We start from the raw sequence: 16651 nt of genomic DNA, 5'->3' as shown, positions 1-16651 counted from the left end.
CCGTTCCTTCAGCGTTGCTCAGACAAAAACCTGGAACTCCCCACCTCACAGCACATTGGGAGAACCGTCACCACATGGACTGCAACGGTTCAAGAAGGCCGCTCACCACCACCTTCTCGAGGGCAATTAGGGATGGGCAATAAATGGTGGCCTTGCCAGCGACGCCCACATCCCATGAACGATTAAAAAAATACAATAATGGCGCGGGTGGGATACAAAACCATGGGTGCAGAGCACAGTGGATTAGCAGTCCGTTCCCGTAACCACTCGGCCACCTTGTCGCATGAACAGTGCAAAGAAAGCCCTTTTATTTTGTAAAACCAAAAGTCTTGGACTGAAAGGTCAGAGTAAGAAAGCCGCTTTTCAATCACCAGTTCCCAGATTCTGAAAGCAGCAGAGGTGATATGGTAGTGTGGCTGAGCGGTCGAAGGCGCTGGATTGAGGTCCCAGTCTCTGTGGGGGCGTGGGTTTAAATCCCACCGCTGCTCCAATTTGAGGTGCTGGTTGTTTTGGCCTCATCGCTCAGAATCCTTCTTTTCGAAGCAGCGCCATTGCTGTTGTTCGGGCACAACTGCCACACCTGATGTCCCTCGTCGTGATCGTTTTGTGGTTCATACTCTGCGTTGTGGTCGCAGTCACCTCCGTGCGAATCCGAGTCTCCACAGAGTGTCATTTACCGATTTTCTCCATTGCCACATATGCTAAGAGAATGCAGCAAGAAATCAATCTTTAGCACAAGAAATAATATTATTTTGGTGAAACCTTTTAATTCCGTCAAATCCCAGCACTCTCACATGCCTGGACTTGATGTTCCACAGTTCAAACCCGCCTCTTCTCCCAGCTTTTTCTTCCTTCCACAGTCAATGGGCCGCCTTTACTTTCCTCCTTCTATTTCATGGACACTTTCCTGCTCCATTGCCGACTCTAACATTCACTTTCACGATCGCACGCCTTTCAGTTTGCTCTGCTCCGACGGCTGTTTCTATTGGGCACATGTCCCATTCACACCAATGTTCATTTGTGCCTTGAAACCAGTCGACACATTTCGATCTGCGTGACCGCTCGACAGACAAACACGACGAAAGCAGGGCTGGTCTCTGGAAAGACAGCCGCCCGAATGTTCACGAAATTTACTTGGGGAATCTTGTGATCCAGGGGATGGTAACTGAAGAACTGGTTTTTGTTTTGTTGCTTGTTGGCTCTTTTCTCTCAGCAGTTGAGTTGCGTGAGCGACGGGCAGCGCGACAGAGCTGCGAATGGCGGTTGAAAGGTGCACATTTGGCAAGTTGGGGCGGTGCAGTAAGATCGGAAGTGTTCCGCCTTGATCTTAATAGTTCTGTTGAAACCTGTGATTGAATCGAGTAGAGGATAAATGTAAAGAGCGCCTGTGGGGAAAAAGGAGCGATTACAGGCCATGAGCGGAAGGTCTTTCAAATTCTCGTGGCGCAGGACGCTGTGTGCGGAAACGGCAGATTTTAAAGCGCGTGTGTAGGAAAGTAAAGTGCGATCTTGTGTGTGAGAAGAGCACAAGAAAGTTGTGCTTGAAGCTGCGCCCTTGAGGCAAGTTGCAGGTTGTCAGGAAAACTGCTATCGTGAAAGCTCAAAAATAAACCCAGAAACTGCTGGCAACACTCAACAGGTCAGGTAGTATCTGTGGGGAGATACTCGCTTTACCGGGGGCGTCATTGTGCACTTTGATTAATACTAAAGACCTGTACAAGATGGACGGGTTGCACCTCAACAAGGCTGGGACCAATGTCCTCGTCGGGATTTTACCCTTGACTTATCAGCGAGCGATACCGGCCTTTACTGGGCCTCAGCTATTTACAATGTATATGAGTGTAAAAAGATCTCTGACGCTGGCTACGTGGGAAAGTAAGCTGTGAGGAGGACACAAAGTGTCTGCAAAGGGATACAGACAGGTTACGTGAGTGGACAAGGTGGCAGGTGGAGTATAATGTGGGGAAATGTGAGGTTATTCACTTTGATAGGAAGAATAGAAAAACAAAATGTTTTAAAATGGTGAGCAACTCTTGAATATTCATGTTCAGAGAGACTTGGGTGTCCTGGTGCAAGAAACACAGAAAGTTAACATGTTGGTACAGCAAGCAATTAGGAAGGCAAATGGCATGTTGGCCTTTATTGCAAGGGGGCTGGAATACAAGAGTAAGGAAGTCTTGTTGCAATTGTACGGGGCTTTGGTGAGACCACACCTGGATACTGTGTACAGTTTTGGTCTCCTTATCTAAGCAAGGATATACTTGCCTGAGAGGCGATGTAAGAAAGCTTCACTTGGAGATGAGGGTGATGATGCCTTTCCTCGTGGACTCTGCCATGCTGTCTGCCAGAACCATATCCCCGTACACTTCCAGTCGGTCTGGGTCTATCCAGTCCCACAGAGCCAACGGCAGTTTCATGCCAGAGCGCCAGTACCGAATCTGCCCCGGTGACGAGGAGGTGTCGACATATGTCTTCACCGCCTGGAGGTCATTTGGTGGGCGGATCGCCCGCCGTTTATACAAACCGCGGGAATTTCCCTGCCGTTCATTTCAATGGGAATCAGAATGGTCTTGGGCCGTAGCACAAAGTGGGTGATAGCGGATAGGCCGCCCATCACACATCCCACCTGATATTCAGTTCCCTTGACTTCAGTGGGACTTGACTGAATATCAGGAGGGAGCTTCATCGAGCGATACCGGCCGTCAGGCGGTACCGTCCAGGAAGAATTCCTGCCCCAGGTGGTTTTAATAACGAGCGGTCAATCTGCAAGGCCAGTTTTACACCAGATCACCAAGCGGAAAATGTACCCCAGAGAGTCTGTAATTATTCGTTCTGGGAACTGAAGTATATAGAAATTCAAGACAATAAATTTTCTGAATTTGTACATTTCCTGTGACCAGAACCACGACCATCTCCTGTGGAACAAACGGATTTGTGTTAAAATTGCAGAGAATCCATTGGAAATCCACATTGTGAATTGAAACATTCAGCATTGTACAAATTCCGGATTGGTGTCGGTCTTTCAAACATTATCACAGACACTCGCTTTATTTCATCTTATTCATCTCTCTCCCACCGTGAGATAAATATCTCACCCTCTGACACCAAAATCAACGAGCGACATATGTTTTCATCACGTTCATCGCGAAGAACTAATGGATCATCTTTAGTACAGCTGATTCAGACACTCTAAGAGGTCTCTTTTGGGCCTCTGTGAATGATCAATGAATGGATTGAAAAGGGCAGGTCAGTTAAAATCTGATTTTTTACCGTATTAACAAACAGCCAAGTGATTAGGAGATTCTAATTGCCAGTTTAGTGCAGACACCATGTGATGAGTTCAGCACTCACTCGAAAGCAAACAGAGAGCTGGTCTGTTTCTGTCTCTGTGATATTGGAAGGAGTGACTGGTTGTGTTTCAGAGGTCTGTGCTGTGCTGATGACTGGAGCAGAAAAAACATCTTTGGGCTGAAATCTACACCTGATTCTTTGATGCCTCGTGCGTTTGGGCCTTTTGAACATCTGCTTTGCTCAGACAGCCTGTCATTGTCCTTCTTACAGAAACAAATATATGGAAAATATACAATCCTTGAATCTCACAGCACAGGAGGCCATTCGACCCATCGTGCAGTGGCCAGCTCTTTGAAGGATGTAACCGATTACTCCCATTCCCGTGCTCTTTACACATAAACTTTGTAATTTTTATCTTTTCAAGTATTTATCCAATTTTCCTTTTAAAGTTACGATTGAATCGAGCTCCACCATCCTTTAAGGCAGTGCGTTCCAGATCATAACAATTCGCTGTGTAAAAAATCTCCTTATTTCCCTTCTAGTTCTTTTGCCAATCATCTTAAATCTGCGTCCGTTGGTTGCCGACCCTCCCGCCAGTGGGTGAAGTTTCTCCTTATTTACTCGATCAAAACCCCTCTTAATTTTGAACACGTGGATTACTTCTACCCTTAACCTTCATTGCTCGAAGCAGAACAATCCCAGGTTCTCGAGTCTCTCCACACAACTAAACCCCATCCCTGGTATAATTCTGGGAAATCTCCTCTCCATCCTCTCCAAGACCTTGACCTCCTTAATAAATTATAGTGCCCAGAATTGGACACAATACTTCAGATGAGGCCTGAACAATGATTTATAAACGTTTAACATAACTTCCTTGCTTTTGTGTTCTATTTCTCTATTATTAAGCCAAGGAACCGGATGCTGTTTTAACGGTTTCACCAACTTGTGCTGCCGCCCTCCGCTCTAATCCCATTGCCCGTCTCTCGGTCCTGACCCCGGGCTCGGGGACTCTCGGCCGGTCCAGGCCCCTTTAAGAGGGACGCGCCACACTGCGCATGTGCGCCGTTTATTTAAATCAAACCGCGCGATTCAAAGGAAAAGTGACGTCAGTTTCCGTCACAATAAAAACCGCTCGTTCTCAACCGAAAAAACGGAAAGTTTGTCTCGCGACACAACAGGAAGCGGTCGCTGATCCGGTGGGTGATGTGCGCATGTGCGAACATTCTCCCAGAGTGCAGCGCGGCCCGTCTCACAGATGGGGCCTTTTCTCTGCCGCTCTGCATTGTGGGAGATTCGGCCGCCATGACGGCCCCGGGTCACCGAGTTCATCCAAGCACAGGTGAAGCTTCCCGGATTGGTGGAACCGACAGAGTGCAGGTGGTCTGTGGAGCGAGAGAATCTCTGAGAAGAGGGGCAGCCAATTGGGGAAATCACAGGAGGTGGTGACCGGTCATAAACCCAATCGGTGAATGACGGATTGAACCAAGGAAAGGAATGAAGAAACTCGACTGGGACCTGTGGGAACAGGCGGACTAATAAATTTAACCCGTGTCCAGTTCAGGTCACCACATTACAGGAAAGATGGGATTGCACCAGAGAGGGTCCAGAGGAGATTTACAAGGATGGTCCAGGACTGGAGAATTTTAGCTTTGAGGAAGGATTGGATCGGCTGGAGTTGTTTTCATTGGAACAGAGGAGGCTGAGGGTGGGATTTAATTGAGGTGTATAAAATTATTGAGGGGCACACAGACTGCATCACTTCAAGAAGGCAGCTCACCACCACCTTCGTGAGGGCAATTGGGGATGGGCAATAAATGCTGCCCTTGCCAGCGACACCCACATCCCATGAACAAATAAAAAAAGGATATTAAGGTCCTATATCCCTTAGCAGAGAGGTCAATAACCAGGGGGCATATATTTCAAGTAATTGGTAGAAGGATTAGAGGGGATCTCTGGATAAATTTTTTTACCCAGAGGGTGGTGTGGGTTTGGACCTTACTGGCTGAAAGGGTGGTCGAGGCAGAAACCCACATCGCTTTTTAAAAGTACTTGGATGTGCACTTGAAGTGCCGTCACCGACAAGACTGCGGACCAACACCAAGAGTGTGATTAGGCTGGACAGCTCTTCTTCAGCTGGCACAGACACGATGGGCCGAATAGCCTCCTTCTGTGCTGTAAATTTCGATGATTCTATAACCCCTAGGGTCAAATGTAACATGGCAAAAGATACATGTTTATGGTTCAAAAAATATCGTTACAGGGAGGGAGGGGACAATGTAGAGTTCTGCCCGAAAGCGTTGTTGACACAAACTCCATGAATTATTTTCAATGGGAATAATAGTATGGGGACCTTGGAACAGAGGAACATTAAATTGGATGAGAGGCGAGAGGAAAGTCACCTGTTTCTGTCCTGTAAGATCCTAAGCTTCATTGAGAATGAATTCATGAAGCATTTCTACATAGTATTTTTTTTGCAACATTTTTATAATATCCCACAGTAGTTCTCCTGGTCAGTATATCCAGTTTGTAAAGTCTCCCTGAAATGCTTATATGTAAATCAGACAACAGTCAGAAGAGGGTAGGATGGACCTACACTACACTTGAATGTATTGTCATCTATTGAGTTTAAAGTTTCCGAACACTATTTATCAATGGTGTGAGGAAGCTCAGAGTGAAAGTGAGGAGGGGCCGTCTGACTGCAGTTTCCACTGGAAAAAAAAATCACCTTCAGTGTGTACAGTGAGCAGAAATGAATTGCTATTGTTAAAAGTTCCCACTAACTCATTGTTATTCTACTTCAACAGAACAAGCCTGGATCTCCTGCTATGTTTAAACACTAAACTTCAGTGATTATACCTCAAGTAAAATATTACCATGATTTGATTTAAATGGAGAAGTGGTTTCCACCTGCCAAAGAATGTTGTCTGAAGCGAGGGTGTTTACTGCTAACAGCTCCCATCCTGTTTAATAGACCCCCTGAATGTCTGATTTACCAAAAAGGAAAACACAGCTCAGTAAAGTTCAACAGTCTCTTATTAATCTGAAGACCATTTTATGAACAAATTTCAGGATTTCACAAGGGTGTCCCAGACATGGATTGGACCCAATTCACTGTAAAGTTATAAAAACACAGCCAGTTTAGCGACCAGGGGACAGAACCTAAAAATTAGAATCAGGACTTTCAGGAGTCAAGTTATGAGACACTTCTACACGCAAAGAGTGGGAGAAGTTAGGAACACTCTTCCACAAAGGGCAGTTGATGCAAGCTCAATTGTTAAATCTATTACCTCAGCTTAAAATTTTGTTGAGCAAAACAAGGTAAGGGATATGACGAAGGCAGGTATATGGAGTTATGTCACAGATCAACCATGATCTCATTGAATGGTGGACCAGGCTCGAGGGGCTAAATGGACTACTCCTGATCCAATGACCACCCCTCAAATACAGTGAATGATAAACAATGTAATTTGAAAATAGGACTAACGACTTACAATACAATCCTGAGGGCCTGTCGTGAGGGGAAGCTGAGGATAAAGAAACTTCAATCTGTGCTCACAAGATGACAGGTGAAATTCAAATCCAACAGAGTTAAATCACAACCGCTGGGCTCCCCGTCCCTCACATTCTCACTGTGCCTGTACCCACTGGGCACAACATTGCCCCCCGTGTACATTAACCATTACACTGAACATTTGAAATCTACCTGGAGCCCCACCCCCACTAAACAAGAATCTTTACACCAGGGGCAGAGATATTCAATCTTGGAGGAGAGTTCCAAGTCCACTGACTTTCAATCCGATTGGTGTTTGGACAATTAGCTCCAAAAGGGGAAGTTTAACTGGAGTTTGGAGCCCGTTTTGGATTCGAGCGATCAATGGCCACGGGACACCAAGGGAATGATTGGGCCGTCAACCAGCCAGCACCAGTACCTCAGGCCAGTCCCACTGTCCCTTCAGAGTTCATTGACCTGCACAATGAGGGCCTGGCAAGCCTTCACCCATTGCTGCAGCCATCCCTGGACAGGGCCTGGATACACTATTACCAGCCATTCTGCCACTACTTACATGGACCCATTAAAACCCATTTCACTAACAGGAGGAACTGTGGAGGAGTGCGGAGTGTTACTAACAGAATTGAGCACTCGTTGCATGCTGATTGGAACCAGATAATGAAAAATGAGCAACCAGCCATTAGAAGATACAAGTAGTCACTGCTTTATTGGTCATTTGATAACTAGTTGAACTGGGTTTGCTTGTGTTTCCTGTACAGGAACAAGGCGATCAAAGAAGCAGAGATCAGAGAGACAGCGGTCACAGTCAGGGCCAGGATCAGGACCACCTCAGACTCCACACCTAAAAAGCAACAAGAAACCAATGGTTCGTGAAGGAAATACTGAGGAGAAAATGGAAACTAGCAGTCAACCAACTCACCACCCGGAGACCTCTCCTGCATCCTTTGCTCAACCTCATTAAGGGAATCAGTTGCCAGCTCTGTCACATCAGGATCCAGAATGACCAGGGGTCCAAGTGAGGCCTCACCCTCCCACTTCAATTCAGCATCACTCTCTGCAATATCAAACATTCCAGTTAGAGAGGGTAAAGGGTGACCTCCAACATAGAGGGGATCAATGTCCTACCAGGTCCAGATGCAAGATCCCTCCTTCCTCTGGAATCAAGTCGGAATTCCCTCGTGGCACTACAGCTGCCCAGATGACAACAGGCACACACATCATTGGTAGATTCTTCTAATGGGGTCCAGCTAAACCAGAGAATCAGTTTATCAACCAGGTTGTCCATCACCCTTTAATACAACACATCCCTGAGCGAGAGAGGGAACTTACATATTCTGGAAAGTACAAGCTTTGTTCATTGAATCTCTCTGATCCACTGCAGCAACTTTCAGGTGACAGGTGATGAAAATCTGAGGGACACATTCAATACAAGTTGTTATTTAGTGACCTCCTCCCAACATGGGGAACCCAATGTTTGGCTTCCTCTTACCAAGGAACGGTCATCTCCAAAGAAGCGGAACGCATCCAGGTCAAACTGGAGTTTGTCCAGCTCACGTTCACCTCTTGGCAACACAAAGGTTGAAAAGGAGTCCTCAGCTTTGCTGTCCAGGAGGCAACTGAAGAAAGATTAAAAAAGGGACAAAGTGAATAAAGTGAACCCATTGAGACAGAACCAGCTGGAGAAAGCAGAGAGCTCCTTACCCATGGTAGTCAATGATGTTGTATCTTGGGGTGGAATCCTTGTCTGGGCTCAATGTAGCTGTACAGCTGTCAATGTAGAGCTTCAAGGGCATGTGGTTGGTCATTGAAACAGAGGCCTCAATGTGAATGAGGTCACCCAGGTAGTAGACAGTCGAGGTGCGCTCTGTAAGCCAGTCATCTGAAGTACAAGAGGACAAGGGTTGGAGACAGTGGGTGTAACTCCCAGTGAGAAACGACAGAAAAGCACTCGCCATCCACCCATCACATACCGTTCATAAGACGCAGTGAGAATGACAGAAGCCCTTCTCCAGACTTGGTCGAGCTGAATGGGATCCAGGTGGGCTTGATAGGGTCACTGCTCACATTGCCCTTCCTGGAAGGACAGTACATAATTTCAGGACAACTTCATAGAACTGCACCTGCTGTAGACCTTATTTGCCACAGAGGAAAGATTCTTACCTAAAATAGTGGCACTCAATGGGAATGACTGCTCCATTAGTTCTCACAATGACAGATCCACGAGCATTTGGGGTGTGGTTCAGGTGGGTAGTGTAGACCAGGAAATCTCCAGCCATCTGAAAGACATCAGGTTAAGGAATGAAGAGCTGGTCTCATTGGACAAAAGCTATTTCTGGTCATTTTCCTGCCCTGTTAAGCAGCAGTTTGAGGAGTTTCAGTTGTTCCTCAATGACACATGATTGAAGCAGCTCCACCATTGGTGGAAGTTGCCTGGAGCAGCCTCTGTTACTCGACTCAGTCCACCTTCTATTACAGGGGACTTCAGGCCTGCAGTCAGAAACCCTGAAATGATTGGCACTGCCAGATTTGATGAGCATTCTTTCCCATATAGAATAGAGCTTTCACCTTCAGGGGCTTCAAGTTACCCCTGATATGGAGCACAAAACACATCACTTTTAAACCTCATCTGTGTCTGCAGAATCAAGGGGATTGGCAGGTGTAACAACCAAAAGTGGAGTTCCCCTTTAATACATTGGGATACAATTATTATTCCACTTGTTTCATCATTTAAGAGCAGTCTCAACAGGAACTTCCACACTGAACATTCATTGACCACAAGTTGAGGCAACAGGCCAGAATATCCATAGGAAGGAACAGAAAAGATAAATCAATTGAGGCACAAAAGAACAGAGTGGTTTGGAGAAATGTAGGTGAAGGTTCAAGGTCAATAGAATTGAATCTCAGAGTTAGAGAGTGGTAATGACCCATTTAAGAAAGATGCAGCCCCTCAGTGACAAGTTGAAGTTCTTTTTAAATATAAAGCTAAGATTAACATGTCAATATAAAGAAAGTAGTTTCACACAGGGTGATATTTAACAGTGGGCAAGAATTTATACACTGATTTCATTCAGGGATCTCCTCAGTGGCTGGAATTTCACCTGATGTTAATGAGCTCAGAGTGGGCAGTAATCCACACAGTGAAATTGGAGCAAGAGTTGAGGAATCACATTACCTGCAATCTGCTACCACATTCATGGAGCCCATAGTCAAAGAAGACAGTGTGCTTCTGAGAGGAGATCCCAGTTGGCCGACAACCTGCTGTCCCCAGGGTCAGGTCAGCAGCTTTAATCAGGTGCCTGGTTCTAAATAAATCCATGTCTACCCTCACCAGCAGGTTCTGCTCTCCACACTGCACCATCACAGTCTGCAGTGGAGACAGACTTCTCCCCTCAGACACACTGAAATGGGAACCAAAGGGAGGGACAGGGGTGGGTTTTACTCTTCTCCATGGAAATCTCTGCCCTCTAAACTGTTGCCAAATATCCGAGCAACAAACCGCTCCAACTAACACCAGCACCGAGAACAAACCTCCCACTAAAAAATCCCCCATGATACCAAACAACTCAACGATCACTTTATCCACCAACCAGCACCTTTTATACGCAACCTGCAGTCACCTGACTCCAATTCAATGAGTCGCTGTTGTGATACGATTGGATGTCTTTCAGAAAAAAAACTCAATGTCTTTAGAATCCTCCTTTCATTCAATCACTTCCATTGTCCTATTTCATAAGTTTCATTCGAAAGAAAGGAAAAAAAAGAAAAGAAAAAAAGATGGAGATCGTGAGCGGTGTAACTGAGCACAGAGATGCAGAGAGACACCAGCAGAGGGAGGTAGAGAGCGGTGTAACTGAGCACAGAGAGACAGAGAGACACCAGCAGAGGGAGGTAGATAGCGGTGTAACTGAGCACAGAGATACAGAGAGACACCAGCAGAGGGAGGTAGAGAGCGGTGTAACTGAGTACAGAGATACAGAGAGACACCAGCAGAGGGAGGTAGAGAGCGGTGTAACGAGGTGCAGAGATGCAGAGAGACACCAGCAGAGTGTCCAGGAAACCAACCTTTTATCTGAAATCTGAGGCGGGATCTAAACTGCACAGTAGAGGAAGCATTACTGTATATCTAACCCGTGTTGTACCCTCCCTGGGAGTGTTTGATTTGACAGTGTCGAGGGAGCTTTGATCTCTATCTAACCCGTGTTGGAACTGCCCTTCTACAACTGGAAAGTTTCTCCTTCTTTACTCTCTGAAAACCCTTCACAATTTTGAACACCTCTATCAAATCTCCCCTTTACGTTCTGTGCTCTCAGGAGAACAGCCCCAGTTTCTCCAGTCTCTCCACATAACTGAAGTCCCTCATTCCTGGCACCATTCTCGTAAATCTCTTCTGCACCCTCTCTAAGGCCTTGACATCCTTCCTAAAGTTTGGTGTCCTGAATTGAACACAATACTCCAGCTGAGGTCTAACCAGTATTTTATCAAGGTTTAGTATCAATTCCTTGCTTTTGTATTCTATGCCTCAATTAATAAAGCCAAGGGCCCCATTTGCTTTCTTAACAGCCTTCTCAACTTGTCCTGCCACCTTCAAAGATTTGTGTAACTACACCCCCAGGTCTCTCTATTCCCCCACTCCATTTAAAATTGTCCCATTTAGTTTATATTACCTCTCCTCATTCTTCCTACCAAAATGTATCACTTCACAATTCTCTGCATTAAATTTCATCTGCCATGTTTCTGCCCATTTCACCAGTCTGTCTATGTCCTCCTGAAGTCTGTTACTATCCTCAACATTGTTTATTACATTTCTGAGTTTCGTGCCATCTGCAAACTTTGAAATTATACCCTGTACACCCAAGTCCCGGTCATTAGTATATATCAAAACGAGCAGTGGTCCTAATACCGAGCCCTGGGGGACACCACTGTATACTTGCCTCCAGTCTGAAAAACAACCGTTCACCACTACTTTCTGTTTTCTGCCCCTTAGCCAGTTTTGTATCCACGCTGCCATTGTCCGTTTAATCCCATGGGCTTCAATTTTGCCAACAAGTCTATTATGAGATTCTTTATCTTGCCTTAATCTCTCCCCGCATAGAAACTCCCCGACCCATATTCATGGCCGCCCCCTCGACCTTGCAATCACGTGGCCTCTCTACTCACGATCGTGTCAATCATGGATAAGGCCATCTCTGATCACATCCTTGTATCCCTCTCCATCCACATCGAATCAAAGAATCATAGAAAGGTTACAGCACGGAAGGAGGCCATTTGGCCCATCGAGTCCTTACCGGCTCTATGCAAGATCAATCCATGTAGTCCCACTCCCCCAATGCACATCACAGAATGAACTCAGGAATCACACGCCACTTTCTATGAGCGGTAACAGGCTGCGGTTATGGTGCAGACCGGGACCCAGGGCTGAGGCTGTGGTCATCAGTTACTCTGGGAGTGGCACAATCTGTTTCATGACGAGCCAAGGGTGAGAGTAACACCAGGTAGTCAGGCTGGTGTTTAGAAGGTTGTGGGTTCCAGCTCCCGTTCCAGGACTGGGACACATGATCCAGACTGACTGTGTCGTTCTGAGAGGGAGCTGCATCGTGAGAGGTGCTGTCCTTTGAATGAGGTGTTAAGTGGTAATTTGTGAAGAGCAGGGAGTTCTCCCGGTGTCCTGGCCAATATTCTTTCCCCAACCATCAGCACCCAACAAACAGGAGGTCTGCGCAATATAGCATCACTGTTTGTGGGATCTTGCTGTACACAACTTGGCTGCTACGTTCTCTTATAAAACGATAGTGACTGAACTTCTAGTGAAGTGCGTTGGGATGTCCTGAGGATGTGAAAGGTGCTATACAAATGCAAGTTCCTTGTTTCTCACAGTGGGCCGTGTCTCTTTCCTTGTCTCATTGAGACTCTCAGTTAATTGGTCCGTTCTCTCCGCAGATGGGGCCCGACCCGCTGAGTGTTTCCAGATTGTTCTGTGCGTGTTTCACTCAGACTCGGGTTTTACAGTAAATAATAAAAGGACTGCAGTCAGACACTTGGCCATGAGCTGCTGAGTGACCTGTCGGGATATTGTTGCTTGCTTCCCTTCAGCTTGTGGGACTGGGTTTTTGGTGCACTGTCCCTTCAAGTGCTGTGGTTTGCCTCATTTCTCAGTGTGATTGTGGTGCGAATTCAGAAGCAGCAGCCACAGCCCGGACTGCAGGCAAATTGGGAGGCTGGGTCTCAAAATTCACTATTCCCACACCGGGAGTCGAACCCGGGCCGCCTGGGTGAAAACCAGGAATCCTCACCGCTAGACCATATGGGAACGGAAACACCGACTAGCAAGAAGGGCACTGAGACTACAACCGGAAAGTTAACAGACGATTCAAAGGAGGTATTCACAATTATGAAAGGTATTGACAGAGTATTTAAGGAGAAATTGTTTCCAGTGATGGAAAGGTTAATAACCAGAAGAGAAAGATTTAAGGTAAATTGAAAGACAGTCATGGGGGGTGTGACTGAGATTGAGACCATTCATTCAGCTGCCTCTGCAGCTCCCCTCCCTTCCCCGAGCCCACCAAGTTAATCTCCGATCTCCCCTCATGCCCTCTCTGAGCTCTCTTGACCATGAGACCCACCTCCTGCTCCCTCGACCCCAAACTGCTGACCACCCAACCTCCCTTCCTGGCCCCATGTCAGCTGACATTGTTAATGGTCTCCTCTCCTCAGGTACGGTCCACCTCCCGATCAAATCTTCCATCATCACCCTCCTTCATAAAAGACCCACCCTTGACCCCTGTGTCCTTGCAAACTACCACCCCATCTCCCACCTCCCTTTCCTCTTCAAAGTGTTGTCGCCTCCCAAATCCATGTCCATCTTTCCCACAATACCATGTTTGAATCCCTCCAATCAGGTTTCCACTCCTGCCACTGTCCTGAAACGGCCCTTGTCAAAGTCACAAATGACATCCTCTGTGACTGTGTGGACGGAGATTTAATCTTGATCTAACCCTTGATGCACCTGCCCCCGCAGTGTTTGATGGCACAATGTAGAGGGAGCTTTACTCTGCCATGTACTGTACAGTATCAGTCTGTGATGGAGCAGAGCCCTGCTCTTTAATAGAAATTATTCTTTCGATGAGCCACTGAGCCCCTAAAGCAGCCTCCGAGACCCAAAGTCTGATTTCCATCCCACAGTTCCAGCAGTTTGCGAGGGCTGGGCCACGTTAACAGCAGCTCTCTGTTCCTGGTCTGGAGCTGAGGTGTTGTGTATTGTCCCTGACACAGGGACCAGACGGTGAGCTGCTGGCTCCTATTGTTCTGGGATCATTCCCTGCTGCTCTGTTCTCACCTCTTCACTGGGTCTCAGATTATTACCAGCCATCTTCCTGATCAATAAACAATCGCCAGTCTGACCGCGGAGATTTGAAATGTGTGAAACATTTCATGTGTCTCATCCCTGTCCCTGGACACAAATAAATAGGCCATCATGAAATGTTCACAGTCCGTTTCTTGAGCCTTCTCCTTCTTAGAAGAATCTTTTAAACTCCTTGCTAAAGTGACCATTGATCTTAATGTCCTGTTTTGCGGTATGTTCTAGATTGTTCCAGGTCAGCATTGTAATAATTCGGGGTAGTTGAAAAGTGGGATCATTATATTAAATCGAGATATTTATCACAGCCCCGCCCCCCAAACATTCAAACCACCGTTCAGGAGGAGAACCCCTCTGCTCACTGACCGACATTGGCTCCCAGTCCACCAACATCTCAAATTTTAAATTCTCATCCTCGTCTTCAAATCCCTCCATGACCTCGCCCCTCCCTATCTCTGTAACCTCCTCCACCCCGACAACCCTCCGAGATCTCTGAGCTCCTCCAATTCAGGCCTCTTGCGCATCCACGATTTTCATCGCTCCACCATTGGCGGCCGTGCCTTCAACCGACTGGGCCCAAAGCTCTGGATTTCCCTCCCGAAACCTCCCCGCCTCTCAACCTCTTTCTCCTCCCTTAAGACACTTAAAACCTACCTCACCTGTCCCAATATCTCCTTATGTGGCTCCGTGTCACATTTTGTTTGATAATCGCTCCTGTGAAGCGCCTTGGGACGTTTTACTCCGTTAAAGGCGCGATATAAATGCAAGTTGTTGTTGTTGGGGTGGAGAAAGGGTTTTCTTTCTTTTTATCACTCTTTTCTATCTCTCTATTTCTTTCCTTTCTCGGACTCTGTTTTCCGGGTCTGTTTACTGACACCCATTACAATCTGTGTCACTCGGTGTCTAACAATGTGAGGCAATGTGTTTTATTCCCGCTGTGTTATCTCTCTGGCGGTTTGCTGATAAATGTTTAACTCGCGGCCTGTTCCCGTTAATGGTCACAAGCAGTAACAGACAGACAGAGCGTGTCTGACCGCCCTGAGATGTGGAAAAGGCATCAGTTTAGGACAAATGCATCAAATCAAATGTTCATCGGGCACCGAGAGAGACAAAAATCAGAGAGAAAGGCAGAAGGAAATAGAGAAATAAAAGCTAAATACAGACATCCTTGATGTCTCTCTATTCCATCCCCAACCGTTCAGTGTCGGGTAAAAATGTCAGTGTAAATAAATGTTTGAGAATCGGCCCAAAGAAGAAGAAACAAAATAACCCAAAACTGCCAAAACCCAAGATCGAGTGAGGGACCTTTAGATCTTCAGTCTAACGCTCTCCCAACTGAGCTATTTCAGCCCCACATCAAACTGGTCTTTGGGTCATCCTCTTGGAATAAAATATAACCCCGGGTGGAATTGCCCCTCCCGCTCATTCCTCACTTCGGGAGAATGAGACCGACCATCAAGGAGAGATTTTCTGAGACTGTCGTTGAATCTCATTTATATTAAACATTCCTTGAACTGTCTGCCGGGGGGATTCAGAGCTGGGGTTCGCCATGAACCAGCTTCCCCTCAATTCCCAGTTTTATCAGTGAATCGACCAACAGAGCTCAGGTTATGTTAATAATAAAAACAGAAAATGCGGGAAACACTCAGCAGGTCAGGCAGCATCTGTGGAGAGAGAAACATCCTTTCAGGCCGATGACCTTTCATCAGAACTCTCTCCACAGATGCTGCCTGACCTGCTGAGTATTTCCAGCATTTTCTGTTTTTACTTCAGATTTCCAGCATCTGCAGTATTTTTCTTTTGTTTTACAGCTTGTATTAATGTTCTGCTGATGATATCTTAATATTATCTTGTTTTTGGGCAACTTAAATCAGGTTCATGGACAAATTCTTCCATCATCCCTTCTCCCACATCGCTTCTCTCTCTCATTCATTCTTTTCTCCTTTCAATCCAGAAGAGGGCGGGAATCAGAGCTCACCCCCCGAACCCTCCGCACACAGACCCCCGTCGACCACCCCGTGTGATCCAAGAGACAATTCAATACATTGCACTCTGTCTGAATACAGGGGAGATCACACTGTTCTGGACACGGAGTGAAATAAACTGGTGTTTATAAAAAGTTAAGTATCACAACACGTGTCTCTGTCTCTCTCCGCCATCCCGGCCCGTGCTGTGTTATCCGTTCTCACCCAATGTGTTACTGGTAATTTTGTGGAAGTGCATGAAGGGATACGTGACCATATTAACTCTTTATTAACTCACATTATAGGATTAGCCACAAACACAAAGTAAGCACAATTGTGTAATTGCGTTTGAGCCTTGGTATGTTGATAATTAGGCCTAGCACAGCCTGGCCTTCCTTGAGATAAAGACAGAATATAATAATAATAGAGTTGATGAATGGCCATGAAGCCTTGAGACTGGCTCCAGCCTTACTTATAACAAGGAACAGGAATGTAGAGAGAAAGAAAGTAGCTGAAATCTGCTCAGGCCTA

The 16651-nt window shown here is 46.3% G+C and overlaps 2 protein-coding genes and 1 non-coding gene across 3 annotated transcripts in view; all 3 read right to left on the bottom strand.

Moving 5' to 3' along the window:
• Positions 1-16651, bottom strand: part of LOC137302066 (zona pellucida sperm-binding protein 3-like) — a 113469-nt gene that overhangs the window by 38368 nt on the left and 58450 nt on the right. The gene's annotated exons all lie outside the window — the stretch shown is intronic.
• On the bottom strand, positions 7482-10334 carry LOC137302065 (zona pellucida sperm-binding protein 3-like). The gene is made up of 9 exons (XM_067971755.1): positions 9975-10334; positions 8963-9078; positions 8773-8876; positions 8504-8681; positions 8292-8418; positions 8132-8211; positions 7928-8049; positions 7722-7856; positions 7482-7643 (listed from the first exon to the last, which is right to left on the bottom strand). The coding sequence occupies exons 1-9, from the start codon at positions 10158-10160 to the stop codon at positions 7525-7527; spliced, it is 1167 nt and encodes a 388-aa protein (XP_067827856.1). The 5' UTR covers positions 10161-10334; the 3' UTR covers positions 7482-7524.
• On the bottom strand, positions 13038-13109 carry trnae-uuc (transfer RNA glutamic acid (anticodon UUC)). The gene has a single exon. It is a non-coding gene; the product is annotated as a tRNA-Glu (tRNA).

This window comes from Heptranchias perlo, chromosome 35 (genome assembly GCF_035084215.1).
Source record: "Heptranchias perlo isolate sHepPer1 chromosome 35, sHepPer1.hap1, whole genome shotgun sequence".
Lineage (NCBI taxonomy): Eukaryota > Metazoa > Chordata > Chondrichthyes > Hexanchiformes > Hexanchidae > Heptranchias > Heptranchias perlo.
Note: the sequence above shows the minus strand (reverse complement) of the source record. Positions and strands in the feature narration are given on the sequence as shown.

Coding starts and splice junctions, on each gene's coding strand:
- LOC137302065 (XM_067971755.1), bottom strand. CDS start 10,160: ATGGTGCAGTGTGGAGAGCAGAACCTGCTGGTGAGGGTAGACATGGAT. Junction 8,877..8,962: donor ATTGAGTGCCACTATTTTAG/GTAAGAATCTTT, acceptor CTGTCCTTCCAG/GAAGGGCAATGTGAGCAGTG. Junction 8,682..8,772: donor CTCACTGCGTCTTATGAACG/GTATGTGATGGG, acceptor CTTGTACTTCAG/ATGACTGGCTTACAGAGCGC.